The sequence below is a fragment of the Nicotiana sylvestris genome, chromosome 7 (assembly GCF_000393655.2).
Source record: "Nicotiana sylvestris chromosome 7, ASM39365v2, whole genome shotgun sequence".
In the NCBI taxonomy this organism is placed as follows: Eukaryota; Viridiplantae; Streptophyta; class Magnoliopsida; order Solanales; family Solanaceae; genus Nicotiana; species Nicotiana sylvestris.
The window spans coordinates 157,946,600-157,967,425 of NC_091063.1; the positions used below are offsets into that span (position 1 = coordinate 157,946,600).

General features: G+C 34.0%; 2 protein-coding genes across 2 annotated transcripts; one reads left to right on the forward strand and one right to left on the reverse strand.

Moving 5' to 3' along the window:
* Nucleotides 1–970: 970 nt before the first annotated feature.
* Nucleotides 971–4,168, reverse strand: LOC104224313 (adenylate kinase). The gene is made up of 4 exons (XM_009775936.2): nt 3,792–4,168; nt 2,511–2,651; nt 1,722–1,994; nt 971–1,435 (listed from the first exon to the last, which is right to left on the reverse strand). The coding sequence occupies exons 1-4, from the start codon at nt 4,080–4,082 to the stop codon at nt 1,292–1,294; spliced, it is 849 nt and encodes a 282-aa protein (XP_009774238.1). The 5' UTR covers nt 4,083–4,168; the 3' UTR covers nt 971–1,291.
* A 4,058-nt stretch (nt 4,169–8,226) lies between these two features.
* Nucleotides 8,227–14,407, forward strand: LOC104224312 (thioredoxin-like protein AAED1, chloroplastic). Its single transcript, XM_009775935.2, has 9 exons — nt 8,227–8,481; nt 9,828–9,969; nt 10,072–10,117; nt 11,533–11,592; nt 12,541–12,577; nt 12,954–13,033; nt 13,130–13,221; nt 13,879–13,939; nt 14,172–14,407. Exons 1-9 carry the CDS (start codon nt 8,274–8,276, stop codon nt 14,235–14,237), a joined length of 792 nt encoding a protein of 263 aa, XP_009774237.1. The 5' UTR covers nt 8,227–8,273; the 3' UTR covers nt 14,238–14,407.
* The last annotated feature ends 6,419 nt before the right edge of the window (nt 14,408–20,826 follow it).

A 20,826-nucleotide genomic window follows, 5' to 3' on the forward strand; every position in this document is an offset into this window, starting at 1 on the left:
ATAGTTCAGCAGAGCAAATATAATGACTAAAATCAACTAAATAAATTTCCCGTATGCTAGACATGTTATAGCCGCTGTATACACTGTTGCTGCCAGCTATGGCTAAACCTAAATGGAGTACTCCGTTCCAATTTATGTCAACCTGTTTGACTGAGCACAGAGTTTAATAAAAAATGAAGATTTTTGGAATTTGTGGTCCTAAACAAATCAAAAAAGACCCCAGATTATTTGTGTGGTTATAAAAGCTTCTCATTAAGGGTAGAATTGTAAGTTTAAGCTAAATTGTTACCAAATTTAGAAAGGATCATTTTTTTTGGAACGGACCAAAAAGGAAATAGGTTCACATAAACTGGAACAGAGGGAGTAACATTTAGTAAAAAAGTTAGCGATATCTTAATATCAAGGAACGTACCGAACTTTCGAAAAATTTATATCGGATTAATATCGAAGTACCGAAAAACCAAAACCAAAATACCCAATTAATTCGATATGGTCCAGTTTTTCGGATTTTATACCCACCCCTAGTTATAAGAGTCGGTAGTACCTAGCTTTGAGTGTGTCGAATACTTCCTTTAAGGTATTACTTGCCCCCACTACAAACTTGACAACTGATAATAAATCTTACAGGATATAACAAAGCCTCCAAAATTTGCTGACGGCAATTTCTGAAGATTTTCCTTTAGAAATTCAATTATGAAGATAGTTCAGTGAGAAAATTGCTGAATGGAGAGCGAAAGATAAGTTTAATACTAATATAGAAGGATGGCTGCTTTATACATTATTTACTATAACAGCAGCAAGTGAAAAATCGACAGGACTATCCCGTCAAGAAAAAAAAAGGAAATGAAGAAGTCAATTCACATCTTGTGTCTTTTGAGCAACCGCACAAGTACCACAGAAATGAAAGATTGCCAAAAGATCAACAAACAACGCATTAATTTCCCAATGCAATCAAGTAAACCCATATGAGTTGCATATATCAGATTATGTCATTGATATAGAAAGTTTGTAAAAATTGTGTCATTACTATAACCTTATTACAGGATATAAAAAATAATCTCCTTGTTAACAGTTGCTGAAACTATAGTACAACAGACCTCTTCATTGAACAAATTTGAAATTCATCAAAGGCAGCCACCGTATTTAACGGCTTCAAAGTACACTCAAGAGGTTTGTTATTCGACTTAAATTAAGAGGAAAAAGGAAAAATAGAAGGGGCAAAAAATGAATATGTTCTTTTCTGCAAAATTGTTTTAAGCACGCATCACACATGCGGAGCAGCTAATAGAAACTAAGCTGCAGCAGACAATTTATATTCCTGCTCATCAAGGTTGAGAACTTCCAACAACTTAGGCCATGATTCTGGGATGCCTCCAGGCAAATCAAATTCCAGTAACTTTCCTTGGCTTCGGTAGAAATCCTCAACGGGCTGACTCTGCAATCATAAAAAGGAGCAGAAATTATACAACTCTTCTACTTTTCTAGAGAAATATGATAACATCATAGATGTTTGAATGACCGTTAACTAACAATATCTAGAGCTATTTGATTAAAGAGATCAGAAGATATCACAGGAAAGGTGAGTATCAGTAGTAGATGCTTTCGCTTAATTCTACCCCCAAAAGTTTGTGGTTTGAGAATACTTACTCAAACAAGGGAAAAAAACTTATTTAAGTATTAGTGAACTTGAAAAGATTGTGGTTCAGAGATTGGAGCAATACCTTATCATAGTATATACGAAGTCTTTCCTTAACAATATCTTCTGTATCATCTGCTCGAGTGATTAACTTTGATATACACTGAGAAGGAGGATTAAGTGGAGCCATGCTGATTCTAGGAGCCCCATTTTCACCCGCGACATCTATAGATGCTACGTTGAAATTCTTTCCACATTCACTGCAAATCCTTCGGCCAAGGCATTTCTCAACCAATACCTTTTCTGGAAGCTTGAGATTAACCACCAAATCTATGTCTGTCACCTCAGTCAATATTTCCTGATGCAGAAATAGACACAAATGTTAAAGAACTTGCACAAGAATTTCGTCTAACACCTCTGGTATAAATCAGAAGTCCTGTCAATGCTTTTACCAAAAGTTCCTATCCATTTAGACAATAAAGTAGCGCGAACAGGGCAGTATTCCCAGCATTCAAGAAGCTCCTTTATTGAGCAGTGGTAACAGAATCCTCTTCTATGAAGTCTTTTAAGTAAGTAATACACTATTTTCAAGCACCATTCCTGCCTCCCATTAGTCAAGTTAATGCATTTAACATGACAATTGACAACTAAAGTGAGCAGCACTTAGCCTCTAACTTCTCACATTTCTCTTCTTTGGTAAGAAGAATTCATTCTCAGTTTATCACTGTCCTAGCCTAATTATTTTCTCACAGATAATCAGATCGAAACGTTCAATCTCATACATATAGTTTTTTGGAGATGGTAGCCAAGAGGTGTATAATAGACAAGATTGAAATTGAGAGATTTTATGTAGGAAAATTGAATGCATACTCACCGCTTGTCTCACAGTTCTAGGGAATCCATCAAGTATGAATCCAGCTTCACCCTTAGCTTCCCCAGACTCGAGCCTCTTAGATAGTAAATTCAATATTATCTCATCTGAAACCAATTTTCCTTGGTTGACAATCTCTGCAAGCTGAAAGAGGATGAAGCCGATCATGAGATGAAACAATTTCACTAAGTACCAACATAAAGCTGGAAACACATATAATAAAAACAACTATGCCTTAATCCCAAACTCAAGTTGGGATTGGCCATATGAATACTCAGTTACCATATCTCTATATTTTACTTGATTTTAATTTTTTCATTTCATCTGTCCAAATATTGTTGTTTGTGTTTATAGTGAAATTTTTTCTTGCATAACATACATTTTTTTTTTCATTTGCACCTTTCTTCACAAAGGTCTTAAATTTAATTATGCTTTGCGATTAAAGCCCCAACAGTTTTTAGGCACTTTTCTACTTTGTTTGCCTTGGACAACACTAAAGCAAGTAAAAATCTAGATAAGACCTCCTGTTAGTTATTAAGCTTCCACCAAATCTCTGAATTGTTTATTAACGGATCACAGACTTCTTTCCGTACAATACCTGAATCGCTCAAATCTGCTCTCCCAAACTAGACTCAAAATTACGAGTAATCAGCACTAATTTGATTCAGAAGTGTTTATGAATCAGCAAAGAACCCATTAGCTTTGATCCAAACCATATATTTGTGCTTAAAAATTCATTTAATATGCATAAATAAGTTATCGAGAACCCAATAAGAAGCAACAACAAAACATCAACAACAAACCCAGTGCAATCCCACAAATGGGGTCTGGGGAGGGTAATGCGTATGCAAGCCTTACCACTACCTTGAGAAGGCAGAGATGTTGTTTCCAATGGAATAAGAATAAACTCAAAATCCTAGCTAGCTCCGCCACTACTTCCAGATCTAACCTTATTTTCGCCAAATAATACTTAAATAAGCATTATATCAGTATCAAATCATAAAGTTGATATTTTTCTAGCCCCACAGCAAATGGCTGAATTGTTTACTAACGGATCACTTGTTGAAAAATATTTAGGGGAAGTTACACATTTGTTAGCTCGGCCAAACATATTTACAGCCGCTAACCAATATACATATATTATACATCTGTTAGCCGGATGGCTATTTAAGTTAATATGTCAAATATGTACACCCATATATTAAGTAATTCATCAATCTACACAGTAAATAAGATATTCTTAAAGCAAAAAATTGAAGAAAAAAAAAGGTTAACAAAACATACTTGTTTGGATAAAGCGCCAGAAGAATTCAACTCTTCACGGACAAGATCACCAGTGGCAATATGAGGAACGCCGAGAAGAGTAGAAAGGCGACTAGCATATGTACCTTTTCCGACACCTGGACAGCCTAAGAAAACCCATTGGACAGTTTTACCCTTGGGTTCAATACTAGTAGGGAGGGGATTGTGAGGGTAAGATTGAGATTTCAAAGTCTCAGATACAGCTGCTGTGGAAAAAGACCTAAGGGCAATGGATGAAGATGAAGATCTGAACAGGCGGATCATGGCCGCCATTGCCGCAAAGTTTTGGACTTTTTTTTTTTTGGAGCTGTGAAGAGAGAAGAGGGGGACAAATAAGGAGGCGATTTCCTAGTTAATAGGAAAAGTGTTGAAAATTTCTAGGTCTTACATTAACGGGTCACGTGGATTGACCCGTTTTGTTGGTTTGGAAGTTGGTAGCTCCAACCCAGGAAAAAATAGTGTAGGTATTACCGTATTAGGACAATATTTTAGTTGGAGTTTGAAAAAAAAAAAGTATACTTGATATTGAAGTTAAAAGAAACCGCAAAGGGCTAAATATATCACTCTACTTTCAAATATTATTTATCTGTACTGCTCGTTATACTATTGGGCTATCCATACCCCTACCGTCATATTATTAAGTTATATATGCCCTCTGTCTTACTTTTAAACAAAAATACCTCTATTTTGGATGGAGTGACACGTGGCAACACTAGATTAAAAAGACCCATTTTTTTTACCAGACCCGTTTTTAAAAAAACCCACAACCCGACCCCTATTTTCATTTTTTTCCAATTTTTTTTAAAAATTTCAGTTTTTAAAAAACGAAAATATTTTGTTAAAAAACAAAAAAAAATTCTATTTTTACAAATTTGTTTTTCCAGTTTTTATAAAACAAAATACTTTTAAAAAACTGAAAAAATGAAAAAAAATATTTTACAAAAACAAAAATATTTTGTTGAAAATAATTTTTTCAGTTTTTAAAAAACAAAAATATTTTGTTAAAAAACGAAAATATTTTATTTTTCTGTTTTTGCACACAAAAATTCAGTTTATACAAATTTGTTTTTTTTTCAGTTTTTACAAAAAGAAAATCTTTAAAAAAACTGAAAAAATGATAAAAAAAATATTTTTCAAAAAACAAAAATATTTTGTTGGAAATATTTTTTTCAGTTTTTAAAAAACTAAAATATTTTGTTAAAATCTGAAAAAAAATTCCAGTTTTTACAAAAAAAATATTTTGTTAAAAACGATTTTTTTCAGTTTTTACAATTTGTTTTACAAAACCTTTTTCAGTATCTACTCAGTTTAAAAAAACAAAAATATTTTGCAATTTTTTTAAGTTTTACAAAAAAAATCTCTAAAAAACTGAACAATAAAAATATGGTTCGGGTTGTGGGTTTTTTTGTAAAATGGGTTGGGTAAAAAAAAAGAAATGGGTCATTTTAATCTGGTGCTACGACGTAGCACTCCATCCAAAATATGGGTAGTTTTGTTCCAAAGTATGATGGTAGGGTAGGGGTATGAATAGCCCAATAGTATAACGAAGGGTACATGTAAACAATATTTGAAAGTAGAGGGGTATATTTAGCCCTTTGCCGTAAAAGAAATTGGTAAAAGTAAGAATTGTATGTGATATTAATTTTCACTTACGTATTGTGAAAATATAAAATTTGTTAATTGAGATTAGCAACAATAACAATAACAACAACCCAATAAAACCTTAGAAGTGTTTAAGTAGTATTTTGATATTTCATTTGAAACACAAAAATTCATCTATGTAGTGGGAGTTTGGACATAAGAATTGTGATATTCCCCAAAAAAATTATTTTTTAAATAAAAATGATTTTTGAAAATTAGAGTTGTGTTTAGATATGAATACATCTTGGAGCTATTTTGAATTTTTGTGAGTAATTTGACGTGAAAATTTTGAAAAATAGCTTTTTGAAAATTTTCAAATTCTGAAAATTTCTGAAATTCAACTTCAAGTGAAATTTTAAATTTTCATGGTCAAACACTGATTACGAAAAAAATAAAAATTTTCTAAAAGAAAAGTGAAAAGATTTTTATGGTCAAACGGGCCCATAATGTGGCATTGTATTTTTCAAATTTGTTTTAAGATATGATTGTACTTTTTTATGTTTAATTATAAAATTTAATTTATTTTTAATGATATGATTTAATAGTCAAAGAGATGTTATATCATGTTTAAGAATACGTTCTAGTAGTCCATTTTGAATTCTTAAACTTCATATATAGATAAATAGCCTAACATAAAATGAAATTAAGGAATAAAATTTGGGTAAAATGACACTTTATAGCCACTTTGAAAATAATAGCAGAAAAATATAGATATTTTGTATATATATATATATATATATATATATATATATATATATATATATATATATGTGTGTGTGTGTATGTGTCTATGTTACATACAAAAATATACAGATTCTACACACTTTTATGCTTACCCACTATATATAGTATTGAATGTGCACTAAAAGTAATCCTTCCCTAATAATTTGCATATATTTATTCATGAGATTTACTAAGGGTATGTTTGGAAAGACACACGGTAATTAGAATTAGTGTAATTACTAGGATAGTAATTATGCAGCCTAGTAATCACACGGTCTAGTAATTACGACGACTTGTTTGTTTGTCACAATGTAATTACAGTATAATTATAAATGTACTGTTTGGTTTCACAAGTGTAATTACACAGTTAGATTAAATGTTAAATGAATTATCAAAACTTAAAAATTAAGAATAACAAATATATGCATATAAATAATTTTTTATAAGTATAAATGATATTAGATTTGGTATTTAAGATGCATATTTTTTTCTTGATATACACTAATTAGTAATCATATATTTATAACTAATATTGTAAAAATAATTTTTATATATTTTCAAATTAATAATATTTAGTTTAATTAATTATAAAAACTAAAAATATATGTTTTGTAAGAACATTTTGGAATGTATGTTTGATAAAATAAATTAATATTTATAAATATAATGTCACAACATTATGTAAATGTTTGACAAAACTAAACTATCAATTCTAATTAAAAAATAAACAACATGCAATGTGAAATAACAAGTCAATTCTCACCCTCTCCCTTGAGAATTGGAAAGTATAATTATACCTCTCCAATTACACACAATTATATGCTGACCAATTAATTATTTGGCCAGAAAAATATGTTAAATTACACCCAAATCTAATTTATACGTGACTTTCCAAACAGTCTCCGAGTAATTACTAACAAATGACGTCTGTTAAGTTCTGTGCTTTGCATTGATGGATTACGTGGATCAACCCGTATTCCTTGGGTCGGGAATTGCCCGACCCGACCGAATTAAGTAAAAAGGGCTCAATTAAAATAATTCACCCCATCAAAGATCAAGAATCCCAAATATCGAATATGCCATGCTGCAAGAATATTCTCTCTCCTCTCCATGTGTTCTTTTTCACGTTTTTAAATATATTATATTAAACCTTGATATAGTTTGATTGCACATGAAGATATTTAAGACCATCCTCTCGCTTTTTTATTTTCTTATTCTAGCAATATTTTTAAATTAAAAAAAGTTAACTAATTATATTTAATTATCGATGTGATACATTATTCAAATTTAAGGTAACTTTTAGAAAACATTATTGTAACATTTGATAATCTTTGTTACTACCTATATCATAAATAAAAGAAAAAAAAATTAACATTGATATGTGAAATATCCTAAAAGGTTTACCCCATATATTTTGTATATGAAATATTATTCGAAGCACCAACGAATATGCTAGTGAGATATTGAATAGTTATACTGTTTATTACACATTATAAGGTTGTGATGATTGACTAAGCGAATAAGTATTATTACAATATTTACTCCACAAGTTACCTGGTATCCAAATTGAACTCACTTTAAATTACTACTTCCTCTCCTCTTATCCACTTTAATTTATTTTAAAGCTATTTTTAAACATATCAAGAAATTAACTTTTTAATATTAATTAATAATAAAATTAATTATATTAACCTTAATTTGTTTATTAAAAATATAATAAATATTCCTAGGCTTTTTATTTCAAGGGCAATTTTGAAAAAAAAAATTAATTTCTTCTTGATATCTGAAAAAAATTAAATATTATGAATTACAAAAAAGTAAAAAATTATTTAAAGTGCACCGAAGGGAGTAATCAATACGTATTTATTATCAAAAATTAGTTGGCAGTGCTTTTTAGCTTAATTGTTAATTGTACCATTTTTTATATGAAAATGAAAACTTTAATAAATAAATAAAAATTCTACTTTGAAGGCTCTAATTTTTTTTGGAGAGAGGAATTTGACAACGTGTAAGCTTTGCTTCCACATGCAACTCTTAAATCTCTTACTATTTCGCATTATTTTTATTCCATTGAAGAATCTCTCTGTTTGGCTAACGCCAATGGCGATTTCTGTATCTGCCCCGGCACACAACTGTGGCCTCACCGTTGGAGTTAACAGAAGTGTTCATCGCCTCCCAGTTCACAATGTTAATTTAATCCCACAACCGTTAAGTTTTAACTGCAATCTCAGCTCTCCTCCCTACTTAACGCCTACTTTTTCAGCCACTTCTGTCTCCCAAAGGTCCTCTGCTATATCCAATTGCACAGGTTAAGCTTGTCAATTTCTTCTTGCAATTATGTTATTACCGTTTCTCATTTGCATGCTTGATTCCTTTTTATTAGAATAAACACATCAAAGTATATTACTACTTAATGTTGCAGAAAAATGGAAAACTTTAAGTTATTTATTTCAGTTCTGCAGCTTAGCTTAAGCTGATTTAGTAAACTAGGGAGTCAACAGGTTAGTTGCAGTGGCGAAATTTTATAAGGGTGTTCAAATTAAATTTTGAACACCCTTTGCCAGTGGGCTATGCAAGGGTGTTTAAAGTCTATTTTTTAATCAATAACAAGTAATATTTTATCTTATACATCGTACAATTTTTCGACGAAGGGTGTTCAGTTGGCCACCCTTGGGCCAACATAGCTTCGCCCCTGGTTAGTTGTCTCCAACTCTACAGATAAGCACCATAAGCTTGTGGGATTTCGTCTTAATCGTTTGTTATTATGTGATATGATGGTTTAGCTTATTCAGATCTGGTAAATTAGTGATTGATGACTGAATGATGATTCTAGCAGTTGTTTGAGCATTTGAATTTCAAGAATTATTTGACTTTAGCTGAAAAGATATAGAAAAGGATGCTGCAAAACTACAATACTAAAATTCATGACCAATAACTCGTAGAAGAATTCTCCGCCTTGCTCTTTGCGTGTTCTTGCCTCCTTCAGTCAAATCTCTCCACCTTAGGTCGAATCCCCCCTCCTTAGGTCGAATTCCCCTTCAAAAGTGAGTTTAAAGACTATTTATATGGGATAGAGTTAGCATGGGGCGAAATAATACAAGCCAACTTTGGACAGACTATTTAGGTTAGCTCGTTCACTCTCTCGTGCGCACGCAAGAGTGAACAAGTGAAGTTCTTCTCTTTTTCTTTTCCTTCTAGGTCTCTCGTGCACTTCCATGCCTTTTTGCCATAATCCGCTTTTTTTTTTTCAAGCTCTCCTCAGCTAGCTTGTTCACTCTCTCGTGTGCACGCGACAGTGAACGAGCGAAGTACTTCTCTTGTCTTTTGGTCCCAAATCGACTTCTTTTGCTCATCTTCGTCCAACTTGCTCCTACACATAAGAATGCACGTAAATGAGCATAATTCACTACAAAAACTCATATAACCGCCCGTAACCACACAAGTTATGAGATGAAAGTACACCGAAAAATATGCATTTTTAGCCGTTTATCAGATGCCTAGGTCGTATCTCCAATGACCAATCTGGAAAATATATTTAAAAAATGATTTAAAACTACAAACATTGGTATGCAAGTTATTACAGATACTACTAGTATTTAAATGATTCTATGAACTAAAGATAGTTAAGACTGGAACTGTTGGTTTTTGAAATAGGAATAGAGTCTACAGTGGTGAGTGGGGACACCGCCAATGTGTTGGATGATGTTCAAGTATTTGATCTGAATGGACAAGGTGTACCTATTTCGGATCTGTGGAAAGATAGGAAAGCAGTTGTTGCGTTTGCTCGTCATTTTGGGTAATTTTCTGTGGCATTATGCACCATTCCTCCAAAAACTGATAATCAAAAAGCATGTAGTGGACAAAACTATTTTCTGCTTATTCTAGTTCCCGATTGCAGATGCGTCCTTTGTCGCAAAAGGGCTGATTATCTTGCAGCTGAGAAGGTAATCCTTTTGCCTACATCTTTGAAGGTTATCATTTTTTCTTGTAAGTGTTCATATGGCAAAATCTTTTGATTTATATATCCAACTGCCCTTCTTAATAAGTTGTCGTTCATGATTAATAGTTGAAAAGGATCATATTTGCAGAACATTGCCAAATAATCCTTTTTCTAAATCATTATTGAGCTATTCTTTGTTGAAGTATTTGACGCAAATGACTAGTCTTGGTATCCTTGTTTGATGCTAGCGAGTTAAGTGATGGAAATTGCACAAGTTGCAATTCACAATCTGCGTGGGTCATAGTATGAAGACCGTGTTGTCAACAAATTTTCTAATTCTAATATGCTTCTTATTTAGATTTTGCTATCTTCAATATGCTTAATTAGTTATTTTGACCACAAAGATGATAGTGGACATATCCTGAATTTCCATCATCTGTTGCTTAATTTAGAGAGAGATTTTCAAGTACCTAGGGTCAATTATCCAGGGAGATCGGGAGATCGACGGGGATGTCACGCACCGTATCGGGTGGAATGGATGAAATGGAGGTTAGCGTCTGGAGTCCTGTGTGACAAGAAGGTGCCACTGAAACTTAAAGGTAAGTTCTATAGAGCGGTGGTTAGACCGACCATGTTGTATGGGGATGAGTATTGGCCAGTCAAGAATTCTTATATTCAGAAGATGAAAGTAGCCAAAATGAGGATGTTGAGATGGATGTGCGGGCACACTAGACTGGATAAGATTAGGAATGAAGATATTCGGGAGAGGGTGGGCGTGTCTCCTATGGACGACAAGATGCGGGAAGCGAGACTTAGATGGTTCGGGCACGTGCAGAGGAGAAGCCTAGATGCCCCAGTTAGGAGGTGTGAACGGTTGGCTTTGACAGGTACGAGAAGAGGTAGAGGGCGGCCTAAGAAGTATTGGGGCGAGGTGATCAGGCAGGACATGGCGCGACTTCAGATTTCCGAGGACATGGCTCTGGATAGGGAGGTGTGGAGGTCGAGCATTAGGGTTGTAGGTTAGGGAGTAGTTCCGCGCTTTTCCTCGTTGTTCCAGCTAGTCTAATAGTGTTTTGTCTAAGACTATTGGCGGTTTTTGTTCATTACACTATTTTTATTTTTTTCAATGTTGTTATTAGCATAATTATTGTCCTTCCACTTATTTGTTGTCTCTTACGATACTGATACTATTTGTCTGGTTTCTGTTGTTGTTACAGATCTTGTCTCTGAGCCGAGGGTCTCCCTGAAACAGCCTCTCTACCCCTCCGGGGTAGGGGTAAGGTCTGCGTACACTCAACCCTCCCCAGACCCCACTAGTGGGATGATTACTGGGTTGATATTGTTGTTGCTTAATTTAGCCTTTTAGTTACCAGCACTAAATAAATTATATCCGTAATTAATACTCTAGAATATTCACAGGATAAGATGGATGCAGCTGGAGTTGCACTTGTTTTAATTGGACCTGGTAGTGTTGATCAGGTATATAGAAGTGAAGCTTCTTGCACTCATTGCTCATCCATGATTTAACTTCCTTTATTCTTTTCCATTGCAGAAATTTCTTGAAAACATTACTCATACTTAGGGGTCGTTTGATAGGATGCATTAGATAAAATAATGCATGCATTAGCTTTGTGTATTAATAATACCTTGTTTGGTAGATATTTTGAACCTATGCATTAGTTATGCAAGTATTAGTTATACATTCTATTTGGTATTATCCTATGCATAACTAATGCACAGAAAACTATGGTATTAGCAATGCAATGGTTTTTAATGCATGCATTAGCTTAGTTAAAGACAAAATTGTCCTTCAAAATTTATACTTGATTAAAATGTGCTAGTTATTATATTAATGCAAGTTTAAAATAATCCAAATAGTGAGAAATAAAATTATATCTCTAGTAAATAAATAAATACTTAGCATATTTCTTTTTTTATAAATAAATATTTAGTTCTATATTACAATATAGGTAGACAAATCAAATAATTTTTTTAAAACTTTTTCATAGAAAAACATTTCTCAACATATGTTTCTTTTAGAAAGTTAGAGTGATGGAATGGTTTTGAGGATATTTTTGTAAACAAGCAATTCTTTTAGAAATTGTGCAATGCTTTAATACATCAAGCCAAACAATGGATAAGAAATATGTCAGCATAACTAATACCAGCATTACTAATGCAAGCATAACTAATACACCATATTCAGCATTATTCTTATGCACCCTACCAAACGACCCCTTAGTGTTTTCCTTGCTCCCCTTACCATTTTCTCTTACGAGCAGGTTCTTGTTTCTAGCACAGTTCAACTTATTCTGCTATTTTCTTGCTTCTTTTCTGCTTCTTGCTCTTTTATGATTTGCAAGAGCTCCTTAAACCTCGTGCAGAAGCTGGATTGAGTTGTGACTCTTTTGTTTTTGTTTTCTCCAGGCAAGATCATTCTCCGAGCAAACAAAGTTTAAAGGAGGTTAGTCTTGGATTAAAGACCTTGTGTCCACCGGTGGCTGTTACTAGAAGTCCTTAGGTCCCATGAACTACATTCGAGCAATGTCCAATGATACATATGCTTAATAGGGTCAGTGACCTCGCTCGAATGCCAATGCACTTTAAGTTACAGTTTCCCCTATAAGAAGATCGTCAGCATAGGTAGAAGGACACGATGTGAGGGATATAAGATACATATTTTATCAAATATGTGTAATTGTCCTTTCCAATCACGTGATGTTATGCTCTGCGTGCTAAACAAAATAACTGAAGAATATTCTAGCTGTTGCTTCAAAATTTTCTGCATCTGCGGTTTTTCAAAAGGTGACGACTTGACAGAGGTTCATTCTTATTTACAGAGGTTTATGCAGATCCAAGCTATAGGTCTTATGATGCTCTGAGATTTGTGTCAGGCGTTACAACCACATTCACACCCGGGGTATGCAAATTAGATGCTCATAAAGTAAAACTTCCAGCTTCTCGATGTATTCTAATAGTGTTCTTGCTCATCTGTTCTTATTTACTTCAAGCATAGGCAGGTCTGAAAATAATACAATTATATATGGAGGGATATAGACAGGATTGGAAGCTTTCTTTTGAAAAGGACACCAGGACACGAGGTGGCTGGTATGTCAATTTCCGCAGATGCTGCTTATCTTCTGATCTGTTTAGCTAATAGGATTGTGTAAAATATATTTTTATTGTATTTTCATAGTTTACTCATCATTCAGTTGGAGAATCCACTTTCTTAAGACAAAAGAAGTGAAAATTGGTGCTTTGGATTTCCTAAGGAAGCACCGATTGAACTAGATTTACTGTGTTGAAGTTGCACGATTGTCATGGTCAACTCCCAAACACCGAATCCAGTTTGGTGTAATAAGAAACCAAGGAATAATTATCTGATCCAAGCAATTCCTTTTTTGTAAAATTCACCTGAAGTGCATGGCGTTTTAAGGTAACATAAATTATTTTTATTGTTCGGTTTATCTGTGGGTAAACCATAAGCCATAGTTTCTCTATCACTTCCGCTTATAGTTGGTAAGTGACATTCTTGGTTGTTAGAGTCTTTAGAGTTTTGCGCTAACGGAATGGTGATAACTTCCTGCTAACTGCATATTAAGCCATGCTGCAAAGCATTATAAATGTATGTTTTAGTGCCTGAAACATGTCCTTTTGTCACATTTTTAGAGACCATTTATTCCCCACTTGTGGGGTTTTTTTTTGTTGTTGTTGTTGTTGTTGTTACTGGAATGATGTGAACTAATTTGCTTCTTGTATTGTCAGGCGACAAGGAGGAATTATTGTTGCAGGTCCTGGTAAAAATAAAATCACATACATACACAAGGTTAATCGTTGTTCCTTCTTCATCTCAATCTTGATACAGAATCTATGTGCACCAATGTAGCTTAGAATTATTTTCAAGGCTCCGGTTAAACTCATCATAGTTTTAGACTTTCTTTCTCAATGCCATTTAGATTTCATCACAACCAAGATTGGTTATTGGTTACTTCCCATTTGATTTTATCCTATGAAACTTCACTAATTCCTTGTTTCAATTATCTACCTGATTCTCACAGGATAAAGAAGCAGGGGATGATCCAGATATAAATGATATCTTGAGTGCTTGCTGTGTGCAAGGCTAATTATCTAGTCGGTCTCAGCTACCAATGCTTTTATATGTGTACATACAGATACACACACATTATCTAAATGTATCATTGTATATGTGTATCATAATTAGTGGTTCTTAAAGAGTTAAGAGATTCTATCATGTAAAAGGGGTTATAGCATAGTCTTTGCCATCTTCTACTTATATCAGGCTTCTAATAAAAAATCAGGACTTGCATGTCTCCGTGTGACATAGAGGTCACGAGTTCGAGCCGTAGAATCAGCCACTGATGCTTGCATTAGGGTAGACTGCCTACATTACACCCGCTTGAGTTTCGGCCCTTCTCCGACCATGCTTGAACGCGGAATGCTTTATGCACCGGGCTGTTCTTTTTTCTGCCCATTTTTCAACTTCGGATTACTGGAACAAGTATAGAGTTTGATTTTTGACTTTGTTAAATTTTCATGTAACTGTTCCGAGTAAATTAGTTGAAGTCACAAAGGGTTCAAAAACTTGAAATTGCAGCTAACACTGTTTTTTCAACTCAACTCTACCTAGTACCTACAGTCAGGGGAGGATATATGTGTTAGAAAAATAATGTTGATAACTCAAAAAGAAATATACAAATTAGTGTCTAGATTCATTCTTTTAATATTATGTTAATTGGTTTTCATTATGCTAATTAATTTGAATATATTTTCAAACATAATAATGATTTTGTAACTGAAATTTGATATTACTCTTGAATAGCCTTAATGGCTAATTATTCATAATTTCTAATGTTGGCTTTTGAGAATTGGGTCAGACATTTTAATGGATTCAAAAAAGCTTTTATAAGCTACAAAAGTTGAGAGCTATAACTTCTATCAACTTATCCTATATATACTCTATTTCAATGTTGAAGGAAAGGAAGGAAAATAACACAGAAACAAGAGTGAACATTTTCTTCTTTCTTTTGTGTTGGGTTTTCTTTTATACAATCTTTGTTGTTTCTGCTCCTAATTTATTCTAGAAAAGCTTGTTGAATCCTAGGAGATACACCTAATTTTATTCATCACGGTGTGGGCGAAATATCCTTAAGGACAGTGTCCTTGACACGCCTCAAGCTAATTCTTTTATTCTCCATAATCACCAATATTTTCCAACAATCTTAAAGATATTTACACTATTTTATCATGGAGAATCAAGTTTAACGTTGTCCAATTTATTTTTGAAAATGGGACATGTACTTCAAGTTTGCACAACGGTCTTATGGAGAATACCACTCTTTATGAAAATTATTTTTGTGAGCAACAAAATATTAATCAATTTGTTGTTTCAATTTTGTGCATTATCGCATTATGGAGGATAAATTGCACCACAAAAAAAGGTACATTTTTTATAGTATTTATATGCGTCTAAGCCTACAAAATGTAGACTTTTATTGTTATCCATTTTTTGAAAATCTTGAAAGCTCTAAGATTGTGGGTTTAAATTTATTCTTCAGTTTCAACAAATTTGAGTTTTGAATTTGGAGTGTTATAAATAAAAGCACGATTGATTTCTATACCCAAATCGTATAAGTTCTTTGCTAATTCTATGAGAATGAAAGATTGAATAATTTACTATACATGATAATCATTCATGTCAAATAAATTTGACAGATCTTTTTGATGGAAGGGAAGATGATGATTAATGTGTTAGATTTTGTAAATCTTCTCTCATAATATTTGAATGTTTTACATATATTTGCTAAAGCATTTCACAATATATTAAACAACTTTTTGAGCTCTTGAATTTTGACGAATTTGCATTTATCTTTACAAATAATATGTATCTACCGAATTATCTTAATTAATGAGTCATGATTTCTAGGAATTCAGCTTGAGTATATGTGTTTCTAGATCATTGCGGGTCTCCTCCATATTAGTTTGATAGAAATAATAGATAAGACTTTCATGCTCTTGTGACATTTTGGGTGAAACTATATTATTAGCTTGTTGTTTATAAATTGGTAAAACTCTTTATGAGTTGTGGAAAGGTTATCTCCTTAACCTGAAATTTTCGAAATGTAGGGGACCATGAAATCCAGAGTTATATATCATGTTCCTAATAAGGAAAAGTGTAGGAAATATTATTTGTTAAAATTATAATGAGGCCTTACAAAGTTGAGATTTTTTGTGGTGGCTTCTCAGGCTGTGGGAGTCTCATACCCACCTCCTCTTGCTCTCATGCACCTGATACCTGAAGATTCGAGGTCTGACCTCGAAGGTTTGCACCCAGATCTCTGCCGACTCGAGGTTCCATGGTCATCTCCGGCCTTGCTCCGGCATACCAAGGTTATCTGAGCCTGTTTCTGACCTCTCCAACTCAAATCAATGGCCTTTCAAAGCCTTTCTCATTTCTAGGGTTGTTCTGAAATCCTAACCCTTCGAGGTTTTCTCCGATTTCTTTAGATCCGTTGTGTATCTGTGCTCTCTTTGAGTTTTCAAACGATTTCCCTAACTTTTCTTTCAAAAATTACTTTTAAAACCGCTTCATTTTCGATCTAGGGTTTTCCGAAAATGTTTAAGTGTTTCTCTGACTTTCTCTCCTTTGTCTTTTGTGTTTATTTGCCTCTACTGTGTTCTTATGTTTTCTTCTACCTTGTATGTTCTTCTACTGAGTTTTTACACCCCGTTGTTGTATGTTCTTTTACTGAGTTTTTACACTCCGTTCTTGTATGTTCTTCTACTGAGTTTTTACACTCCGTTCTTGTATGTTCTTTTACTGAGTTTTATATACTCCATGCTTGTATGTTCTTCTACCATGTTTTCCATACTATGATCTCATATGCATTTCTACTGTGTTTTTATATTTTTTGTCTTCTACTATGTTCCAGCATGTTTCTCCTACTGTATTTTCCTGCTAAGTTCTTAAGTTTCCTTATTTTCCTTCTATTAAGCCCTGTTTAAGTTTCTTCTAAAAACTCTCTTACGCATGTTTCTTTTACTGTTCCTATCAATGTTTTTCTTTTGAGTGCTTCTACTGTGTTCCGCATGTTACTTTGCTATCATGTTTTTCTCATGAGTTTCTGTTGATGAAAGAAACATGCAAGAGGTTTCAACTCTGAAACCTCTGAGCCTGTTTCAACTACTTGCCTTCTCATCTCTGTACTTGATTCAATGTGGAAACCCTAGAATTTGGGGGTTCCGCCAAGCATGATTATGTGATTTGATTGAACTTAGGGTTTATTTCAAAACCCCTAACTCTTTTAGACCCATTCCTTGCTTTCATATGACTCTGACCTTTTGCTAAACTTTTCTATACTGGATTTTCTACTGACTTTACAATGACACTACAGTCTTCCTTCATGCTTAACATGTTCGTATTCTCCTTATATATGATATACTTCCCTTTAAAGTAGCTTTTGAATTTGTGATTAGTTCCTACTTCCCTCTGAACATGGGTCTAATTGATTCCCTTTCCATTGTTTGCTGATTTTCCTTAAGTTAAAAACATTTCCCATCTTTTGACTTGGTTCATTCATACAAAATCTCAGACCCTTTTGATTTACTGGTTGTTAATTGATCTTCTTACCTTATTTTCACAAACCGTGTACTGTCAAAAACCTGTCCTTAAATAACCTTTATGTATTTGCCCTCAATTTCATGCTTTACACAAAGTATTTATTTAATTCCTTTCCTTTTACTCGTTTTGAATCTGAATCCCTTAATTAAGGGAAGCCTTGTGTAATTGATTGACAATCAGTTTTCAAACTATTTTCTTACCTTATTTCTGCCTTCTTTCTACATTATTAAAGGCACGACCCTTTTCACAAACACTACACACTTCAGACACAATTCACAATCTCTTCTGAACTCTTACTCACATAATAGAACTTTCTCTTCCCGTCTGCACTGAGGTTTTTACCAGACTACTGCATTTTTCTCTACTTGTTTCTTTGAAGCTGGTATGTCCTAATTTAACTTCAGCATCACCACAATGTGTTTACTTATAACTTTCTGCATCTATGTCTACTTTACTACTTCTGCAGAGTTAAATACTTAAACTAGCATGTTGATTTGTTTTTGCTTGTTTCTGCTATGAATCCCCATTCCCTATTTCCCTTCATGTGCTTTGAGTTACAGTTTAAAATATGGCAATACACAAGTTATTATCTATGGTTTGAACTTGATCCCTTAGGGGATCCTAACCTCTAAACAATGTGCTACAATAGGCTTATGGGTGTGCCAACATCTCCCATTGTTGGGTTATGCCCACTAACCTGCTTTTTACCTCTTGTAACTCCCCATTACCTATATCCCTATGTGTACTGTTTCCCTTCCCCTTTCCCCCTTTCAGAATTCTGCACTTGCACTCTCTCCTAGTCTTTAAGTTCTGCCCCCTCTTGTGAGCTTTGCTTTGGGACCTTGAGTTCCCTCTGAACTTGGACACCTGAGGGCTGGACCTTCCACACTGCACTTTAGCTTAATATGGCGATACATTTGGGTGTAAGCACTGCCCGAAGTTCTTATGAAACTCTTTGGGAACTCTGACACACTCAAGTGGCAGAAAGGCTTTGAAACATGATCTTTGGAGTTGGTTTACTTCATACTTCAGATAGGAAGTCTGAATCAGGCTCTCTGTGGTTGTCCTTTTTAATTTCTGATGTATTTTTTCCTTTACTTTCTTTTCTGAGTTGTAATAATTTTGTAATAAAACTCTCGGGGATGGCTAGTGGAAAGGGAGGGGTAACTATGTATGCAAAAAGGGTAGATAACCTGCCTATATGAGTTTAAGAATTTCTGCATTTTCATGTATAGATACCATGTCTATAGGAATCTTGCATTCTCATATAGGTACCATGCCTATAGGAATCTTGCATTCTCATATAGGTACCATGCCTATAGGAATCTCGCATTCACATATAAGTACCATGCCTATAGGTTATTTCTGAACTTCTGCATAGCATATAGATACCCTGCCTATAGGAATTTCTGAATTTCTACACATCATGTAGATATCCTGCCTGTAGTTAAATTTCTGCATCTCTTATATAGATACCATGATCATAGTTAACTGGAAATCCGAATCCTGCATATGCATCTGTCACTAGGAAAACCTGTTTATAGGGCTTAAATAACTAACTGCATTTATATATCATGTTCATAGGCTTAAACGAAGTACAACATTTAGATGTCATGCCTATAGGATTTCTGCACTCTTTCTAGGTCTGTAAAAGTGTTTAAAATCAACAACGCCCAGAAAGCATGCCTATAGGAATTAATAACCAAGTCTGAAACGTCTCACTCGCCTACAAATCTAAAATTATTGTCTAATGTCTGCAGAATTTATGATCTTTTGTCAAAACTCGTCTTTTCTGAATAACTGACAACCTTTTCTAAAATCAGTATACTTCATCTATTCTAAAATCAGTAGATATCATGCCTATAGGTTTTCGTCTAACACTTAGGCAAGCCATAGGATGAAAGTTTATAAACTGAATTAGACTTTTTATCAGCTACAACCAGCAGGTAGGCCTGATTTGGGCTTCTTATCTGAACTATGTAATAAATCAATCTGCCTCCACCGTTTAAGTTTTAATCAGACCTTAAACAGTACATGCAAGTCATGCTAACTACTTGCTTTTCTTTGCCTAAAAGAGGTCTGTTTGAGCCTTTCGTTTGCTTGCATGCTTCCCTATACTTGCTATATGTGTTTTTGCTTGTTGCCTTAGTATTTTTACCTTTGAAACCACAAATAAGCCCAACTTCTCCTCCCTTTTTAGGATTAGTAGTCCCAAGTACCTTCGAGGCTGATAGGATCGGGGCGGGTAATAGCATGCAATAAGTAAACGAGATCGTTCCGCGCTTTAATACCTTAATGGGGTGGGAAGGGTAGATATGGATATGATGACCACGTGATAACATCAAGTGTAGCCTCTCACTGAGGAGTGATTACTAGATGTTGTGTGGGGTGATCCATATTATTAATAAACTTAGGACCCCCTTCCCTTTGTTTTCTTTGTTTCCTTTAAATCTTTTTAAACCATTTCTTTTAAGAAAATCAACCCCTTTTAGTTCCTTTTTCTTACTTTTGTTTATTTGTAACCATTACGCGAAAATCCCCTCTTATTTGAAGTCTTTTATTTGCCTATGTGTTATTTGCACTTAAGTCACAACAATAGCTTGGCCGGGAACCACACTAGTGGATCCTGAAAGGGTGCCTAACACCTTCCCCTTGGGATAATTTCGAGCCCTTACCCAATCTCTGGTTGTTCAAACCAAACCTTTCTTAGTGTAAGGTGGAACCTCTTCAATTCAAACCCAATTCCTGAATGGGAACGAGTTGTCTCCCAAATGTCACAAACCCAATTTTCACGAGAAAAAGTGGGCGCGACAGTGTGGCGACTCTGCTGGGGATATTTTTTAGGCTTCTACCATTTCAAGCTTTTACTATGACTTTACATTTCTCATGTGCTTTATTTGTTTAATACCTTTAAGCATTTAATTCCCTCTTCTACTGCAAAAACTAACTTGTCTCTTGTTTCTTTCACTGCTTTCCTTTACTGCACTCCTTTATTACTATTTTAAATTATTGTAATTATTACTTTATGAACGTGCAAATACGTGACGACTTGTTTTAATTATTTCATATGCATG